The 19,905-nt window shown below is 43.0% G+C and overlaps 1 protein-coding gene across 1 annotated transcript; it reads left to right on the top strand.

Annotated features, from left to right (window-relative positions):
• Positions 1-396: 396 nt before the first annotated feature.
• Positions 397-18,971, top strand: LOC149365424 (solute carrier family 35 member E1 homolog). Its single transcript, XM_089542493.1, has 6 exons — positions 397-1,018; positions 3,574-3,644; positions 6,111-6,248; positions 10,243-10,368; positions 12,670-12,915; positions 15,937-18,971. The coding sequence occupies exons 1-6, from the start codon at positions 691-693 to the stop codon at positions 16,099-16,101; spliced, it is 1,074 nt and encodes a 357-aa protein (XP_089398619.1). The 5' UTR covers positions 397-690; the 3' UTR covers positions 16,102-18,971.
• Positions 18,972-19,905: the final 934 nt, after the last annotated feature.

Below are 19,905 nucleotides of genomic sequence, written 5' to 3'. Positions count from 1 at the left end.
GTTACATGCATGGTTTGAAATTCCCGCCTGTGCCGCATGCAACTGCCAAACCGGAAGCGGCTGAAAGCAGCGGCCGGATAATAGACGGATTTCTACAGCAGATTGGTAATTAAGTTAGTTGTAGAACTGTCAATAAATGTAGCTTCTCAGAACTGCTTTACAATATGCAACAACACTGATAACAACTGTTTGTTGCGCCATCTTTGTGTAAAATATAAAACCAATTTCTCTTATTTAATTTTGCAACTTTTCGAAATACAGAGTTATTTACTCCTGATAGGTTGCACAAAAATCTGAAAGTTTTTAAAAATTGCAGGCAAAAGCGATCGGTTTTGAAGCAGTGATTTGCGACTGTTGGTTGTTCGCTTCTGCCAGCTGCGGCGGCTTGCTGCGGGCCGACGTGGCCAGTGCCGCTGCCGCTTCGTCGCCGCCGCCGCGGTTGCCGCTTGTTCCGCGTCGTGGGTCCTGCTGCCGCCAAGGTTCAAGACAGCGCTAAACATCTAATACGTGTGTGCGCACAAGCTTTCGACAAGTGGCATGGGTAACGCGGCAGCTGCTACTGCCGGCAGCGGCGACAGAAGCGATCGGCACGTCGGCGGAACTTTCCGTCGATAGCGCGTGTGACATACGCTAGTGTGCTACTTTGGTTTCGCTCTTCGAGGACGCGCGACTGCCCGAACTGCCAGCGCGATGGCCTCGAACGCGTCCCACACGACCGAGATCGTGAAAGTCGTGATCCTGTGCGTGCTTTGGTACTGCATAAGTTCGGGCAACAACGTTGTCGGCAAGGTTGTGCTCAACAGCTTTCCATATCCGCTGACTGTGACCATGGTCCAGCTGTTTTCCATCACAGTGTACTCGGGCCCCGTGTTCGCGCTGTGGGGCATCAGACCATACTTGGACCTCGAATGGGGCTCTTACATGCGCTGCATTGTGCCACTAGCGTGCGGCAAGTTTTTCAGCTCGCTCACGTCACACGTCAGCCTGTGGAAGGTGCCGGTATCCTACGCGCACACAGGTGATTTCATCCATTCATTACTCGGATGGGGGTCATCCGCGCGCAGACGTGGCTTGTATGTGCAGTCATGATCTGGTATATCTCGCCTGATAAACGACTTCGTAAACGCGGTTCAGGGTTCAGATGCTAATGTCGGAACTGGTTTGTGCTACGTGTTATAGCGGGGTCGCAGTACATACCGCGTGGCTTTTGGTGACTGCTTCTGACGTGCTGTTCTCACTGCCCAGTTTTACGTTCGTATTCAAATGGACCCGCTCTGAGGAGACATCTATGACCATATTTTACCACATGGGCATAAATAGGATTAAGGACGAAACTGCTCATTGCTCCAGCAAAACTCCGATGGATGACTGAGTTTTGTTGTGTCAAACGCTTGCTGTTACGTCCAGTGGCACGACGGCTATCTTGTAAAAGTTCTTCCAGGAATATTCAAAGAGTTGACATGAGACAGGTACGATAAAATGTAGCGAAGGTTTAAGGCATTGTTTCTGTACTGGCAGGTTTGTACCTTTGCTTTTAGAAACAGAAACTGTTTAACTTGACAGTGCTGTGTATTTCACAGCGAAAACATTGCTGCTACCATCTGAAAGCAACTTAGCAACTCTTGCGTAACCTATTTCTTCATCACAGTAGGCCTGCAGTCTTTTTTCTTCTTGCTAATAAACCCTTCCTGGGCGGCTCCACTTAAAGGACCATAGACACCTGCCTTTAGTTGCATCTTTTCTTCTTTTAAGTGATGCATTAAACATTAGAATACATGATTAACCATGCGGTATGCGCGTACTACCGCTATATAATTTGTAATTGAATTTCTTGTCTCGTGCTGTTTTGTTTTCGGTTTCATCAACCGCACGATGCCTGTGACGTGTAGTTGGGGTTTAGGCTGGAATCACAAAAAATGACCTATCAGCATTTATATAGCCAATTTCTCATGCCTCAAGTGACCTAAACACCAACTACACGGTGTTTAGGTTCAGCTGATGAAACCAAAACCAAATCAGCATGAGAGAAGAAATTCAGTTATGAATTATTTAGCGGTCGCAGGCGAGTACCACGGGGTGCTCTATATATACTAATGTCTAACTCATCATTTGGAGAAAGGAAACGCACAAGCAAAAGTTTGGTGTCTATTCTCCTTTAAAGGCTGGTGCTTGATTATTTCAAATAGACTGCTGTAGACTGCAAATAGATTTGTTTGCTTGCAGGTAGGGGTTGGATATTTTGGTGTCTATTTCTTGAAAATTTGGCGAAGTTCTTTCGGTGGCATCATAAAGCGGAATATTTATGAGGTAGCACACAAAATCTAGCACTGGCATTGTGAGCGAGAAAGCGGGTGCCCCACCTGCCACCTTGGTCACGTGACTTAGGTCGGCAGGTTGTATGTCATCACAACCTGCCCACCAGATTGTGAGCAAACTGCCCACCGTAGTAGGTGACTGGGCGTGAGAGGTTACTGGGGGACAACAACCTGGCTCTCACAAGCGCCACTAGTGGCTGTATTTGACACAGCCACCTGCCGGTACAGTGGCGCATCTCTTAACTGCTGTACCACTATGCCATGAGTGGCATAAGGATTCCCCACGTTCTGCAAACACAATGTACAGAATGACCATGTTTAGCAAAGTTATATGCAAATAGGATCCCGGGCCGCTGAAGGGATCGCGTCATGTCCCTAACGCATAGCTTAAGGTGAATGTTATTTCTTGTGAATGATGAACCATGTGTTTTTTTTATGTGATACGGCATCCCTGACTGATTGAAAGTTTATTTAGCATTTTTATTTGCACAAACAATTGGTTTACCAGTAATTAACGCAGGAACAGTCGTACTTAGTTGCATCCTTGCTAGAGGAGATTCTGTTGCCATTAGAAAAAGTAACAATGTGGACTTAAATGATGGAACCCCTCCCACAAAAACACTAGTGGAAGTTTAGTTATAAAATTGGATTGCCATGGCACCATTGGATGGTAGTGCTGGGTTAAGTGGGAGGGTGGGGCTCAATGTGGTCTGAGTGCTGAAGGCGGCTGTATGGGACTGCCGCTTTATGGAACTGCCACTGAATTGTCATGGCAAGAAGAACGTTACACTTTTTCGTGATGCTTATTCATTGTTTTTTGTCAGTGTCCATACACTCAGTTAAGAAAAAAACTTCTTAATCATGTAGCTGCACTAAACAGGTGATGACAAAGAGCAGCGCTACACTAGGAGACTGCGCTTGGCAAAAAGATAGAGCCTCCCAGTCTACTGAGGCATACACCTGTGGTAGTGGAACAACACGTCAAAACGCACTTCACTATTTACTTCTGCGGTACCATCGTCTCACCAAGCACATTAATTTTCTCCTGTGATTTAATGGAACTCCTACTCAGTAGCCAGCAAGCTGTTATGTGCATGTCAAGGATACTGACTTTTTTTCGGTTAAAACTGAATTTTGAAAGTTTAATTTGGCTTAACTTTATCGACTTTTTTTATTTACACTGGAGAATCTAACCATTACACTGAGCTTTAAAGGGGCACTGGGTGTGCATTAACATTGTCCTCTCTATCTTTTGCAGTAAAAGCCACCATGCCTCTATTCACCGTAGTTTTATCTAGGATCATTTTGAAGGAAAAGCAGACGTGGACGGTGAGTTGCTTTGCATACCAATGGCTTCCACATACTAAAAGTCGTTGTTCTCTTACTTTTTGTTTGGTTAAGTAGTGCTTTGTATCTTTGGCAATGCCTCTGATGGCTGTAGTGTCGGCTGTATGCTTACTGCAGTGCCTGTTAATGAAAATAGGTCCTTTGTTATTTTGCGCCAGTTACAGCATAAGCTAAGAAAAAAAATTGCAGGGCGCACTTAAGGATATTCCAATTTTATTCTAGTTCTATTCTAGTTCTATTCCAGTTCTATCCCTGTTCCATTTCTATTCTGTTCCTTGTAGTTGGCGCAGTACCAGTGCTCACTAGTACTGGTTAAAATTTCGTAGTTTCCCGCCTTTGATGATGTCGCACTGTTTCAACCAGTCCTTCTTCTCAGCCATGAAAAAAAACCAACAAAAGTAACATTTTTTCCCCGCAATTTTTCAAGTGTTTTTCAGGCATTCACATCTCTAGCTAGGACAATAGAAAGAAAGTCAAACATAGGGTTCACTTTAGTAGTTGAGCATGCCATTGGGCGAAACAGTTGGGTGAACCCTTTGCAGCACAGGCAGTATCCAGTCCTGCCAAGTTTGATGTGGAAACGTCAGTACCCTTTTGAAAATGTTCGCAGAGTCGATCGCAATGGGGCCAAAGAAAGAACTGCTGGCGATGCTATCACCAATGTTCTGGGCTGATTCTTCAGGTCTTCTTCACCCTTTGAACTAAAGTCTGATGATGAGGCAATATCCTCAGAGTCACTGTTGCCTAGTTGACAACAAAATCAACAGTGAACGGAGCTTAATTAAGAGATTTGCTGCATTTCAGGGTGCATGCTCCGCCGGCGAAGGTAGCCATTCTGAACTTCTACACTCTGCTGTTTTCATAAGCAGTTCAAAAATCACTGTCACACGAAAAAAAGACATACTAAAGAGAAAATTAAACTAATTTTCTAGCTTCAAGGCATATGGCGCAGCATGTGCAAGAATGGCACGTAAGTGTTTAAAACTGACGTTCGCATCCATCGTTTGTGGACTAACTATGGTCAATGGGTGTGGTAGATAAAGAGTTAAACATAGTCGTGTAGGCAGATTTCACAACCCGTAATAGTGCCATTTTGTTCCGCCTTTCTAGTGTCATGTGCATCTTCAGAAAAAAATATATGTGATCCCCTGATTCCTCTGTAGTACTTAATTTACAAATTCTTGTGTTTCGGTGTTTCATTTTCCAACCATTGTGATGCTTTTATATGAAATCTTATACATGCTTGTGCAAAAATAAGCGTCGCTGTTTTACATTGCAAACTTGAATCATTGGCTTTTTTCAGGCGTGCATGGACTAGGTGGGGAAAATGGTTTTCTTAAGGGAAGTGATTAGCGATGCCTGCAATAGTTGACGGCAGCTCCACACACAGTGTAATGCAATGAGTCTGAATGATGCTCAGTTCTTGGAGTCGAGTGCAGTGCGTCACTATCCATGGTTTAAGAAGCAGCTCCTCTTTGTCATTTTCATTTTCGACAGGTTTTGCAATTGCAGGTTTAAATCTCAATCAATCTTGAGTTTTCCTTTGTCAGCTCCTTTTTGACATTTCGATTTTTGTAGAGTGCATAGCTAAGTCAAAGTTATCAGCTAGATATGAAGAAAATGCATTTGCGTGATGAAAGTTGGTTTATCTAATGGCTATGCCTCGAGCTTAACTTAGCTCAGAAGTGGTTAAAACATACTTGTCTTGGAAATGGCTCAGTTAAATTTTTTTAATTGACTGCTCAAGTAGTTGGTTCTTTTCCAGTTCAACAAGTGCTTGAATGCTTCAAGCGCTCCCTTCTACGAAAATTGAAGAGGCTGTCTACATGACCTTTTTTTATGGTACAGAAGAAGCTAGCAGCTGTTATTCAGTTTGTTCAGAAGGTTAGGGGTACTGTGCAATTTATTTGAAGTAAGGAACTTTAGAAAATGTGGCTTTTGAAGTATTATTATTGCTTTTTGCACTCTACTTAGACACATATTCATAGCAGACGAGACATAAAATAGGTTTGCGCATGAGAAGTGTGACTACAAAGCCCGATGATGCTTAGATTGCTAGCAATGCTAAGTTTACCGTGTGTGTGCATGTCTGAGCAGTAGACTGTAAGCAGTAATACTGAAGAAACTAGCCACATCTTACCACTATGACCATTATTAAACTGGAGTATTGTAGAATAAAATATGACACATCATTCATATTTTGTTCTACATTATTTCAGTAGCCCAAAACCTGTTTGTGTATAGGGGGTGCTCTGACAACTGAGCCGTGACATTAGCGGTTGTCCTTTGGAGTCTTGTTATGTTTTTGTTTCTTTTAGTCTCTCTTTATTTATCTACAAGCCAGATGTTTTTGTTCCCACATCAACAAGGACACTGGAACTGTGCATAGAAATGTTTAGTTTCTGCTGTTCTGTGCAACATTTCACACTGATGTGTCTGTACTTGCAGGTGTATCTGTCGCTGTTGCCCATAATCTTTGGCGTCATGGTTGCGACCATGACCGAGATTTCGTTTGACATGATTGGTCTCATCAGTGCCCTGGTGTCGACCATTGGCTTCTCGCTACAGAACATATACACCAAAAAGGTTGTTTTCTGTTTATGTTCAGTTTGTTGTGATTGAAGCAGGATGTCTGGTTCCTGCAGAAAGATTTTAGATGGCATTCTTTGTTTATTGATTGCAGATGCCATTGCATATCAAGCTCTAATTGTTTTAAATATCCAGTTAAGAAACAGGATTTGTTTATGTTTAGTCAACTGTATCAAGATATAGAAAAGTTTATCTACTCTTGTTATTGTTAACTCGAAGGGAGCCATAAAGTTTATTGATTATGCAGAGCTTGAATCACTGGGAGCTTTTATAATACCCTTGATATTCACAGGATGCAAGCGTCAGTTTGAATACCAGCTGTTCCAATTAAGCTAGTTGAAGTGAACAAAAGTTAACCGTAGGGGAAAGGCAGGAGGTAGGGAACAGTGGGTGGAGTAGGATGGTCGGATTCATTTATCCACGAGTAGCTTCAGAGAATGGAGGACACTAAAACACTAGGGCTGTTTCTAACGGATTGGATTGTGTCTTTGTTTGAGGTGGTCGAGTCTGTAATAACAGGGCCCGTTTTATTACCCTTGATGTTGACTGGACGAAAGCATCAGTGTGAATCAACTGGGTGCTCAGATAAAGCAAATTCAAATTAATGGCGATCCTTTGTACCTGGTTTTGTATACAGTCTAGCCCGGTTATAACGAAGTCGGCGGGAATCGGAAATCACTTCGCTATATCCGCTATTTCGTAATATGCGGACTACGAAAAAAAAATGCAAACATCGGCATACCGACATAAAACAAAGCGCGCGCTGCCACACCTCCTGCAGACTGCAGTCCAGCCGTGGCGCCGACTGCCTGGGAGAAATAGAGAACCGCGATTGGCCAAGACGGCCGCTCTCTGCGACGTCATCGAAAAAAAAAATCGTCTCTTCTTTTTTACATTTTTCCCCTGCGCGGCGTGCTCTACCGCTCTACGCCGTGACGCCGTTCAAGGACGGCGCAACACGAGACCGGCGTGCCATGCGATGCAGTGAAGCAACCTTTCGCTCCGCAGGAGAGCAGACGACGCCACGAAAGGACGCCGTCAGCCGAATTTTGCTCTTATTTTCGCGGAAAAAATCGCCTCAAGGACGCAAAAATGTGTTCATTGGCAGATTATTTTTCGGTTGGTATTAAATCTCCTCGTTATGTCCGCTGACGCGGTCTTATTTACTTCGTTAAAACCGGACCCAAAATGTATTGAAAATGCAAAAATGGGAATGGGAAATTGAAATCCCTTCGTTATAACCGCTGTTTCGCTATAAGTGGTTTCGTTATAAACGGGCTAAACTGTATTAGAAACAAAGTTTAATTTTTTTCATTATAAAGTTAGAAAGTTGGTTTGAACTCAGCAGCAATTTGTTTAAAATGAATTTCGAGCTAGAGGTAAAGATACTAGTGCTGCGTAAAGATTTCATGTAATGGTTTATATTACATATTTAGATTTATTAAAATGTCAGCAAACTTTTTATACTGGAATACTACCTAGTTTCTGGAACTAAAATTTACGTTCACAAAAACGTGTGCATCTAAAACCAGCCCCTTACGTGCTTTCCAGGTAGCAAGGATAAAGCTTTAGCCTTTGGTTCGCAGTGAAATTTAGATGAATTGTTTAATTGAAACTTGAATGCACTTAGAGTTAGCCTGTATTGGTAGTGTACTGCTTTCTAATCACAGAGACCACTTTTGCCAAAAACGGAGAATTTATAAAAAAAAAATGAAATAGAAGTGTTGCCATCAACTGCCTGATTTCGCAAGTGAAGTGCATATACAGTAAAGCCCACTTATAACAATATTCAAGTGCCATGGAAATACCATTGTTATAACCAATAATTGTTATAACAGGGTTGTGCCGAAAAAAAGAAAGGATGACAAACTTCAGAGCATTTATTGACAGTAAATACCCAGAGGGGTTTGATTGTTCTAATGCTTGTAAAAGCTCGTTAAATCGAACTTCAGGAAACCAGAACAATGTTCACCGTTCACCGATGACCAAAGCACCGCCATCACTGCGCCACCAGGAGCTTTGCGCACCTCGACGTCACAGGAATCAAGCCGGCTTTTTGGAAGCTATTCTTATGGGAAATTCAAGAAGCATGCAGAACTAAGGGTGCGGTGACAGCTGACAAGAGAAAAGCCGAGCTGGCTGCATGCACGCGTGCTGCACTGACTGATTGGGGGTACGCATGGCGTGCGTAGCCAATGCAGCAATGCAGCAGCTCTCCTGCCGCGATGACGCCTGCCTCTTTTGCTTTCGTGGTGTTGCTGCGCCAGCTTAGTCCATTGGTCGGCCCCACACATGCACGCTTTTGTGTTGTAAGCATGGTTTTGCTGGTGTGGTTGTAGCATTTCTTTTCTTTTTCTGCAATGGTTGACACTCAAGTACCAGATTTAATTGTTATAACCAATAATGTGCCTTGACAGCATTGCTATAAGCAGTTTATTTTACCATAGAACACATGGCAAAGCTGATGGTGCCATGACCGACCATTGTTATATCCGATATATTGTTATAACCAGTATTGTTATAAGTGGACTTGACTGTATCATGCCAATTTTTGGTTGGTGTTCTCAGAGGCTAGGCTACCATTCACTCCGAAACGGTTGGCAACCCATTCTTTCTTGGTAGGTCAATGTTTGTACAGCAGCAAAAGATGCATTTATTTTCGAGAAAACGGGATGTAAAAATCTTCCTGCCAGTCGATTAAAACTCATGGCATCCTTAATGAAAAGAATGGGCTGCAACCATTCTGAAGAGAATGGCAGTATATTGTAGCCTCTGGGAACCGCTAAAAAAAAAAAAATCTTAGTTGCCACATGTATTTTACTTGTAATAATGGAGTAATTACTCATTGGCATCCACCCAAGCGCAGCCATACGGCTACAAAGGAAAGCTATACAGCTTTCTCAGAAACTTCGTAAAGAAAAATTCGTCCTGGTCCGGGGTTCGAACCCGGGACCACCGCTACACCGGAGCAGTCGCTCTACCAACTGAGCTAACCGGGACGGCAAGCTTATGGTAGGGCGAGAGCGAATTGATCAATAACTCGAAGTGGGAACAGTGTTGGTCAAATGTTTAGGGGAATTGATGTATTTTACTTGCAAAATCATCCGCTGATTTTGACACACGTGTTTCATTTCTTGATCTTTTATAGCCACAAAAGCTCTGTTTTTGGTGAGAGTGGTAACTTTGTCACTTGAATGCCATATTTTGTTGATACAGGCCAAATTTTTTTGTAGCATCCCAATATAAGCTGCCTAGAAAGTAGAAAGATTCTTGCATTGATCCACATTGGTTCAATGAAGATTCTAAGTAGTCCTTGGATAACAGGCTTTGCTCTTGGCATCATGACTTGAAGTTCAGCTGAAAGTGTAGTGATAAGATTCGTATATTCTGATTACTCATATCATACGAGCGTAACAGTATTGAAAACAAAAGCTAACCTCCCCAGCCTTGAATCCCATCGAAAAATAGCCAGACTCTGCCTTTTCCACAAGTTTTATCATTCGCATTTCAGCCAATCCGTTATCACCCCTGCATACCGCCTTTCACTTCGCATCAGTCATCCGAAAGCTGTTTATACACCTCGAGCATCTACTTCTGCGCACCTAAAATCATTCTTCGCGCAGACCGCAAGAGACTGGAACGACCTCCCCGCTGAAGCTTTCATCCATCCTGGCCTGGAATACTTCAAATCATTCATCACTGATTTTTTTCAATGATGTATATGCCCACCTCTCGTGTATGCCCTTAGTGGGCTTTTGAGGTACTAATAAATTAATAAATTTCTTGCTAAATACTACCTTTACAATTACAACCTCCATAAGATGAGCAAGGCCCAAATTCGGCATTATTTAGTGGCTAGCTTTGTGTATCCTGTATCTTGTGGGGGCAGGGTGGTGATACAAATCGTATTATATCCATTAAAAAGTTGAGTAATTGCTGAATTCTGCCACTCGACTTTTGCTCACGTACTTGCTGCCAAATTTTCATGCAGGTGATTCGCGACACCAACCTTCATTATCTACGGCTGCTGCACACCTTCGCGAGGCTGGCGCTCATCTTCTTCATCCCAGTGTGGCTTATATTCGATGCGCGCCGCTTCAGCAAGGACACTTCTCTGGTAAGGTCCCATGCCACGCCTACAAAGAGAAAACACTGTCATCAGCTGACAAGTATCGCTTAATGGTATTTTCTGGGTACGAATTCTCTTACTGGGTTCACGGAAGGGTTCTTTGGAGTGCTTTTGGTTTCTCTAAGCACCCAAAATTCTATGAATACCTCAGCTTCCACCTTTCCTTTTCCAATGAATTCAAATATACTTGTTGCCCCAGCTAAATGCAGCCAAGTTTTACTGTAATTGCAGTAACAGTGGTACTTGGTGAAAATGCCGGTGTTTTCTGTGTGAGGCTTTGGTGAGTGATGTCTCTACACTCCAAGATTACAACCCACCACATACTTCCACAGTGCAACTTTCTAGCTAGAGGGATGCCCACCCACCCACTGATACCTTCGATACACATCCCCACCCCAACCCCGCTCACTGTCACCCTCAAGAAATGTCGCCCACCATCACAACTGTACCCTGCAGAACTTCTACCCATCACCAGCCTACCTGCCTCTACCCATCATAAGGCCTCCACCCACTACTAGCTCACTCAGCAACGAACAAAAAAGCAGCCCTGAAATCAAATTCAAAGATGAAATGGGAAGACTAGCTGCCCTCCACAAGTGCCACCTATCAACTACCTCCACACCCCACCTCTACCCACCTCGTAAAAGCACTCATTAGCGTTATTGCATCAAAGTAATCACCGAGGGTTAATTGAATTGTTATTGAAGCTTTCTCGCAGCAGGTTTCATAATCTTTCCGTCAGTTTGTTTTTAGAAAAGATGGAGTGTCCTAGGTGAGTAAAACCAACTCAGTGCTCTTGAGCATCTTGTGGTCTAATCTGCAGCATTTTTGTTTGTTATGCAAGACTCATTAATTAGTTAAAAACTAACTAGCTTACTTCTTAAATATTGCCTTTGGGAAAAAGTTTCAGTGGAAAAGTTGTAGATCGCCTTTTATAACAGCCAGCTGAACTGATTGCAAACAAGGTACTATTCATGTAGCTTTTCGAACCAGACCTAAAAGAAGGTGCACAAAATTAAAATTCTACCACTTTATAGTGACGCTACTTGAGCACACGATAAAGCGCTGGGGGGGGGGGGGAATGTGCTTTTCTGTAGAACCATGATGGAAATGGTTCTTGTCAGATTTTTTAGTTATTTCAACAATTCAAACTTTTTTCTGGTCCCTTGAAGTTCGAAATAACGAGCTTTTATTGTATCATGATGTGCTGGCCCATGCTTATACCTCTACTGCCTTCGATGAGAGCCGAGTATTTTTGCTCCAATTTATGGCCTTATTACAGGCTGTCACCAGTAAAATGACAGGTCAGTTTTGCTGTGACCTCAGAACATGCAAGTTATGAGTGGCAGCATCTTTTATCCATTGTAGGGCAGGCTTTTTATTTCAGTCGTGATTCTTTGAAAATGTTAATGTGCGTGAGGGGCCTACTTTGTAATGCCACAAGCATGCAGTAATTTGAGCCTGCATATTTAAAGCTTCCTGTTTCAATAGAGTCTCAAAGGTACAATCATGATTGACCTCACTGTCTTGATGATATGAATTTGTAGAAGCTCAGGGTCAGTGTACCTGGAAGAACACCATGTGGTCAAAATCATTTTGGGGCCTTCCACTAATGTCCTTAGCCCAGATGCAGCTTTCCACATGCCACTAGAGTTTCCCAGGTGACAGCGTGCTATATTATGAGGTGGTGGGAATTGTTTTTGGGGTTGTGATGAATGACAAGTACTGGCATCCTTTAAGACTAGTGCCAGTGGGGAAGTCTGTGTTGGCTACATCTGAAAGGAGACCAATCATTCAAGAAGTATGGTGTATTGTATTATGGATTTGTGTAACCGCAGCCACGGGATTTTATGTTTTTCTTGTTTTCTGCAAACTCTGCCCGAGTTAAGTTTGTTGCTTTTGAAGTGATCATGATGTGTGCATCATTTGCAGCACATATGATTAACCGGTTATGCAATAAGTAATGCACACAGACGGTCTCGTCCATCGTTTAGACAGCATGTGAAGAGCAATTTTTCTTCTTTTTCTTAATTTCGTCGTGAATGTATATGTGCCAACACAATGGGAACAGGGGGCAAGGCTACTTTTCTCACTGTTTTTTTCCATCTTGCGTGTTTTCTAACATTTTTAGCGCCATGCATTTCATTAAACTGCCTTCAAACATTTCACACATCTAGTTTTAGGGATTGCATAAGTCCGCAACCTTTTTCTTAGGCTCAAAAGGAAACCTCATTGTGACAAAGTCATTAATGTAGCACTACTTCCTCGTTTATTTTTTTCCTGTTTCAGTTTATGCAGTCAGACGGATTTACAGTGTTGCTGCTGCTGTTTTTGGATGGAGCGCTCAACTTTGCCCAGAACCTGGTTGCCTTCACCGTGCTCAACATGGTCTCCCCGCTCACCTATTCCGTGTGTAATGCGACAAAGCGGATTGCAGTCATTGGTGTGTCTCTTGTTATGCTGCACAACCCAGTGACCCCTCTGAACGTATTCGGCATGCTCACTGCGGTACTAGGTGTTCTGTGCTACAACAAGGTACGTACTTTAGGGCTATCTTCCTTTGCTCCCGTCTTTTACCACTTGTGTTTGAAGAGAATTGGTATATTTATGTGTGAGGCTAATAAAAAGTCTTTAAACAAAATTGCAAGCAACACGAAGGAAAGTGATAGGGGCAACATTAAGAGAAGACATGAATAGAGCAGAGCAGACATAAACAGGCGAGTTGAGCAGCTCATTAAGATGATGTTTTGAAAGAAGCCAACTGTCTATGAAACCATCGAAGGCATAGGAGAATGCTGCTTTTTATTCTGTCTCTGTTCTAGCCTTTGTTGATGAGAGGAAAATTAATATAGGAATTCTCTTAGATACAACTTAATTCAGAAGAAAGAGGAAGAAAAGAAAACCACAACTTCACTAGATTCATCCTCGTGTGTTGTTTGAGCTAGGCATCACACATAGCCTCCCTGGCTGCTTTCGAGGCTTGAAGAGCCGCCTCTATCAACCACTTCTCTTCTAGCTGATCAGTGTTGTTGGCATCACTTACTGTTTTTGTGTTTCGTGTTCTGCTGCGTTCAGCCGCTCTCTCTTGGGCTAGGTAGTGCAGTGAGCATTTATCGCTGCTTGATGTGTCGTAGCCTTTGCCCACTTTCCTGTAGCCTTAGCAGCATATGACACAGCTTAAGCTACCTGTAAGTAAAACAGTGCTAGACACAGGACGAAGGAAGAACAACACAGCACAAGGCGCTGCTAGCAACTCGATTTTTATTCCGCCAGAAGCGAAATATATATCCGAAAAGTAAGAACATAAAAACATAAAGTAAACAGTACAGACGCTCAGATACATGAAGTGCAGTCATTGCTGGTGCATGCACAAGTCACAAAGTTAGATAGCGAATTTCTTTGTCAATTAGCTTAATGGATGGCTTGCTGACGCAGTTCTGTCCTCTCTGTTGAATGATTAGTGCCTCGAAGACTTCCCTTGCTCTTTTCGATCTATATTTCTTAATAACGCTCGTGCGGTCCAAGAAAGATGTGCAGTTTTTTGACTGGCAGTTTTTGCAGTGTATGGCTAGATTGCTGCCAGTTCCTGTAGAATGTAACCTGGCGTGCTCGCTTAGTCTGGTGTTAAGACAGTGGCCTGTTTGCCCAACGTACGTTTTACCACACGAGAGTGGCACGCCATAGACCGCGCCGCACTGACAGTCAGTGTAAAGTCCTTGATGATTGATGCCACACGGGGCGTGCGATGGTTCGTCATTGTTGACGCGCTGGCACAAGGCACCGAGTTTGTTGGGTGCAGAAAAGACCACTCGAATGCCAACGCGTCCCGCACATTTTTTGACCCGATGGGACAGTTTGTGAATGTAAGGTATGACGGTCGTCTTAGACGTTAGATTAAGAAGTCGCCTGGTCTTCACATTCTGCACTTCCCTCAGAAGGGAAGTGCCACAGTCATGACACATGGCTGGGAAAACCTGCGCCCAACAGTCTCTCGGCCTGGGATTGCACACTTGGGAACATCTCATGTGGGCAAGACCTGCCAATGGCGTTCTTAAGTGCCGCTTTAACTATCCCACGCTTTACGAGCTTGGAATGTGCAGAGGTGTATGGGAGGAATTTTTTCTTCGATCGTGGAGCTACCTTCTCACCAAGCTTCCCTTGGCGACATGGACGAGCCTTTCTACCTCTTGACTCATCCACTTTTATTGCATGGGCAAGCTGGCAGCACTACTGTGACTGGGCATTTGTAAGTGAAAAACTGATGGGTGAAAGATGACGATAAAGAAAAAGCAATAGCACCTGGGTCTATCAATTGGAACATACTGCCCGAGAGAATACAGCGATAGCCAAGTGGTCTAGGCATCGGCAAATGAAGGTACTATGTTTGCACCTGCAGTGGTTCAAATCCCGCTAGGGACTGAAGCCCTTTCCGCTGAATACCGTTTGGATGGATGGATGAAAAATTTCAGAATTCTTCAGAAATGTTCGACTTCATGTTTGTCTTCGGATTTGCAATGCTGGCCTAATCATTCGAGCGTCTGCTTTGTATGCTGGAGGTGTGAAGTTGATTTTCTCTCTCTCGATCTTGTGAAGGAAAATTTGTTGATGATGATGATTGTAGGATGCTTGATGTCTTGCAGGTTCGATATTGCTCTATCACATTTGTCGAGGACAATGTCTGAGAAACTGTTTATTTTAATATTGATAAAACAGAAAGAAAGATACTAGCAAGGAGTAAGCTATTTATATTTGACTGACTCATGCAAGGTCACCACAACAGTCTAGAACAATGTAGAATTGGCTCCACCTGGATGTGATCAATCGAGATAAATCTGGTCACATCTTGCGTCACAAACAAAGTGATAAAGCTCTGTGCAGGCTGCTTTGACAAATGAACAAACAGAGTATAAAGATTTGCGGCAATATTGTTTTTTTCTGGAAAGTGAGCACAGGCATCATGAGCTTATAACATTGGAAAGTGAGGAACCACTAACTACAAAGAGCATCGACTCCACATCACCATAATCATCTACAACTGTGGCAGTGGTGTCATTGTACTTTTAAACTCCATGTACAGTCTTTGTCAAAAGTAACCAGGCTGCATGGTTTGCTTATAGCTTGTATAGTGGAACCCTTGTGGCTTTCCTAAAGATCAAAAGGTGTTGGAGGGTAAGAAGACCCCCAGTCCTTACCTTCAACAACGATTTCAGCTTCAGGGAAGCTTTAAGGGCTCCACTGTACGAGCTAGAAGCAAACCATGCAGCCTGGTTACTTTTGACAAAGACTGTGCTTATATAAATCAAAGCCCTTAATGTACTTCTCCTCATGTTGAAAAAGAGCACTTCTCATGCAGTGTGTAGTGACGTGATGGAACCGAAATAATAACAGCTATTTTTACGATAGTTTGTACTTTTTACTGAAGGTGAGCAAATTGTTTTTATTGTCAGATTCAAAATTGCTGTCACACAGGCAGATGCTGACTTTTGTTTGTGTGTACTGATCACATGGTACTGATCACTGCATTGTCCTGTCCTTCTCCTTTTTCTCAACTTGCAGGCAAAGTATGACGCAAACAAAGCGGCACGGAAGTCGCTGCCCCTGTCTTCGCAGGATCTGAATCCCTTGCTCAGCACAGCTGACCAGCACAAGCCTGTAGCCAATGGCTTGAACGGGACACTGCAACTTCTCAGCCCGTACAATGAAAAACTCTTGGGTCTCTGACAGGAAGAGTCGAGTAGATCAGCTGCACCTCCAGCTCAGTTCTTGCCAGCGAGGTCATGAGGAGACGTTTCACAAGGATAGCGGTGTACGAGACTAGAAGCACCTCTTTCAGTGCCAGCTGATCCACAGTGCCGTGTGGGCGTTTTATTGCGTGTACGCACGAGTGTGCACGAGGCTTACTGAAGAAAGTGGCCCTTGACGCAATTATTTACCTGAGAAGAGCATTGTGTAGCTTAGTTTGTCCTTACATCAAAGGTCAAACACCGGTAGGTTGTTACGAATTGAAAACTACAGTGATGACTTAGATATCGAGATGTTAATTTCGCAGTTTTGTGTACAGTGTACATAGTCACACCTTGGCTCAACTATGCTGTTTCGTGTCGCTAGTACTAATTCTTTACTTGTACTTGATAACTGAAATGATTGAATTGAGCCTGTCCCTTTTCTGTTGTCGATATTCTAGAAGTTTCCTGGAGCAGGGGGTTTCTTTTGTTAGGTGTTACGATCCTTTGCGTGCTCTGATTTTGTTGGGGAAACAAGGTTTGGATGACGGGCTTTCATTTGACTTTTGTTGATCATACGTATTTTGATACTGCACCAACATTATACTTAAAGCACGCGAAGAAGGCCCCGTTGTGTATTTGTGTCAGTATATTGTGGTGGGCACACGTGGCTAAATGTCAGTCATATCTTATACGAGTGGGGAATGGCGCAAGACAATGTAGTGTGAATGAATATATTAGTGAAAGAGACTGCTTGGCTTGCTTTCTTAACTGATTTTTAGGATTTGTTCATTGTCAGTGGCTTTAGGCTGACCGGCTAGTTTTCTCTCGCAGACCATCAGTTGTACAAAGTATGAGGTGGGATGCAAATATTCTGCAGCTTGCGCTACTATCCCGGTGAAGAAACACAATGGTACTTCATTTTGATTTTATCATGCAGATGTAATTAGTATCATTCGCAGAGGCTGTGGATTCCTTGCCTGTCATTGAAACAGCTTCAGTGTAGTGATACTCTTAATATCCATCTTGTGCATCTCTGATTTGAAAAAGTTTATGGAAGTGTACATTGCTAACTGAAATGAATTCCTTTCTGCAGTGCTGAAACAGCACGAAGCTTGAAAAGATCAGTCGTAGCAGTGGTGAGTTGTGTTGCATGTAAACCTATCCTGATTTGTGAACTTGTGCACTTGATTCCTGACTAGGCACAACAGAAGGTGTTGGTGTTAGAAGGCACCCCAAAATTAAGGTGTTATCAATTGAAAAACAATCAAAAGCAACTTTATAATAGTAGTTAGGAATATCAGTAAAATAATTAAAATGTTAAAGGCATAACATAATTGAAGCTCATCCACAGTGATTCTCAGAGGGTGAAGTAGTGTATGTGTGAAAAGTCCCTATTTATTTCATTACTAATTAGTATCAACAGCAGCCTACCTAACAAAGTGGGCTTTTAAATGTGTGTTCCCAAGGGTACAACTTTTATACTGTTTCTAGCAGTTTCTGCAGGGCACACAAAAGCAGCGAAACTATTTTATGTGCATATGCTTTGATATCCATGCAAAGTGTTCATATGAGCCAACACGTCATTAGGTCGGGCGTAATGTGTTGTGAAGCATCTTAGTCGAATGAAAGTTCACGATTGTCCTTATCTTATGCATTTAAAGTGGCAATCTAGGAACTATGTTCGGCGTCCGGTGGTAGTGAAGTGATAAGGCGAAAATCTGTGACAGTGAGCTAGTCGCACGGCAAGTTTAGTGTGATTTGTAGTTTTGTGGGGCAAGAGCTACATTTGAAAAGGGAGCTGAATGTTGGTCTTGAATTGCCCCATGTTTTTGTATTTAAGCACACTTATATTCTTGAAACTGTCGCAAATGTGGACCACTGTACCTGTGTTTATTCCAGCACTGAACAGCACCACCACTTTGCAAAGAAGCATGCCTTACATTTTACTGTCCTTCCACATAAAGGGCTATCGGCAGTGTGTGACCAACTTTTGAATGAGGAGGTGCTGACAACTACTCAGTGGTGTGGAAAACCATAGAACACAGCTAACACAGCTCAGAACATTCCTCTCTTATGTGTTGCATTGAAATCTTGAGCATTGTTGGTTGCTGATTGTAATATTCTGTAACAGGCCGCCGCGGTGGCTAAGTGGTTATGGTGCTCGGCTGCTGACCCGAAAGACGCGGGTTCGATCCCGGCCGCGGCGGTGGAATTTCTTTGGAGGAGAAATTCTAGAGGCCCGTGTACTGTGCGATGTCAGTGCACGTTAAAGATCCCCAGGTGGTCGAAATTTCCGGAGCCCTCCACTACGGCGTCTCTCATAGCCTTAGTCGCTTTGGGACGTTAAACCCCATAAACTAAACCAAACCAATATTCTGTAACACCTGGTGAGATCTGTGGACAGCCGACGGTAAAGCCTGGTGTTACGTATTTATTTGTTTTCTATTCTTCCCTGATGTGCATTTGTTGTTTCATTTAAATGCAAAGTGGAAAGAAAAGTTAGTAGCTGCAAGCAAAACTTAGTTGAATTAATGTTTATTACTTCTGCAAATGACTATTTCTCTCAGTTGTTGGACTGAATTCTTTATGTGAAGGCTGTTTTTTGGAAAACTTTTGGCTGTGTAGCATTGGTGGAGTGTCGGCTCTAGGCAACATACAATTTTGCATTGCCAAGCCAGTATCTTGTGCACTCAGCATTTCACAGTGGTATGCAGGTGCTCAATATAAATGTTTTTGTCACATCAGTATTGCAGTTTCAAGTTCTGTCAAGGCTCTGAAGATAGCTATCTCTGCTGAACTTCTGGTGTAATGTTGTTCTCATAAGAATGTTCTACAAAAAATGAATAAACAGACATGCTTGCAGTATTTGCCACTGTGGGGGTTGTCTGTTGGCAGCATTTAATTAAAAGTCAATTGGGTTGTATGAGACTCAAGGCTGCTGGACATTCCATTAAGAGGTGTCTGTTCACAGTTGGCCAAAGCAGTGTTACACTTACTTCGAAATATGATCGGTAAATTTTCTCTTTTGCTGCACGCACTATGATTTTTGAGTGCGTTGCACAGAGTATGTTGACAGTATCTGCTTAAGTGTATGACTTGCAGAATGTGAGCTTCAAAAATTTTTATTTAGTGGCTTTGGCATGCTGAAAAACACAGTAAAAGCAACAGAGCACACCAAGGAGGACACGCACATATACAGAGAATTCTGTTTTTATGTGCGGGAATTAAAAAAATTCCTGTGAGCAAACTACTGGCCTAATCGGGAGCAAACTTCGCTCACGGGGTAGCATATTATGGTCTACGTTATTTGAGATGTAATTAAACGTCGGTACTTGCCTGCATTTCCTGAAATTAAGAAGAAACTGCTGTCAACTGCGAGAAAAGCTGTCGCAGACGAGAGCTATATGCGAGCCGAACAGCTGGTTTGACAGGGCACGCCATCTGCCGGAAGGCGAGGCAAACGCGTCAAACCAGCTGCTCGGCTCGCATATAGCTCTCGTCTGCGACAGGTTTTCTCGCAGTTGACAGCAGTTTCTTCTTAATTTCAGGAAATGCAGGCAAGTACCGATGTTTAATTACATCTCAAATAACGTAGACCATAATATGCTACCCCGTGAGCGAAGTTTGCTCTCGATTAGGCCAGTAGTTTGCTCACAGGAGTTTTTTAAATTCCCGCACATAAAAACGGAATTCTCTGTATATTAACAAGTGAAAATATTTGGACAATCAAGAAAAAATTGTAAGGCAGACTACACTCTTGTGTAAGATTGAGGACACAGTGATGCTGTTTGAGTTTGGT

The sequence above is a fragment of the Amblyomma mixtum genome, chromosome 1 (genome assembly GCF_055824585.1).
Source record: "Amblyomma mixtum isolate Tamu chromosome 1, ASM5582458v1, whole genome shotgun sequence".
Lineage (NCBI taxonomy): Eukaryota > Metazoa > Arthropoda > Arachnida > Ixodida > Ixodidae > Amblyomma > Amblyomma mixtum.
The sequence above is the reverse complement of the archived record's forward strand: the minus strand, read 5'-3'. Positions and strand labels throughout refer to the sequence as shown.

What these genes read in the sequence shown, in the direction of transcription:
- LOC149365424 (XM_089542493.1), top strand. Translation starts at nt 691, where the DNA reads ATGGCCTCGAACGCGTCCCACACGACCGAGATCGTGAAAGTCGTGATC. An exon ending in GGTATCCTACGCGCACACAG is followed by an intron (nt 1,019 to 3,573) that starts GTGATTTCATCC and finishes TATCTTTTGCAG; the next exon opens with TAAAAGCCACCATGCCTCTA. An exon ending in AGAACATATACACCAAAAAG is followed by an intron (nt 6,249 to 10,242) that starts GTTGTTTTCTGT and finishes ATTTTCATGCAG; the next exon opens with GTGATTCGCGACACCAACCT.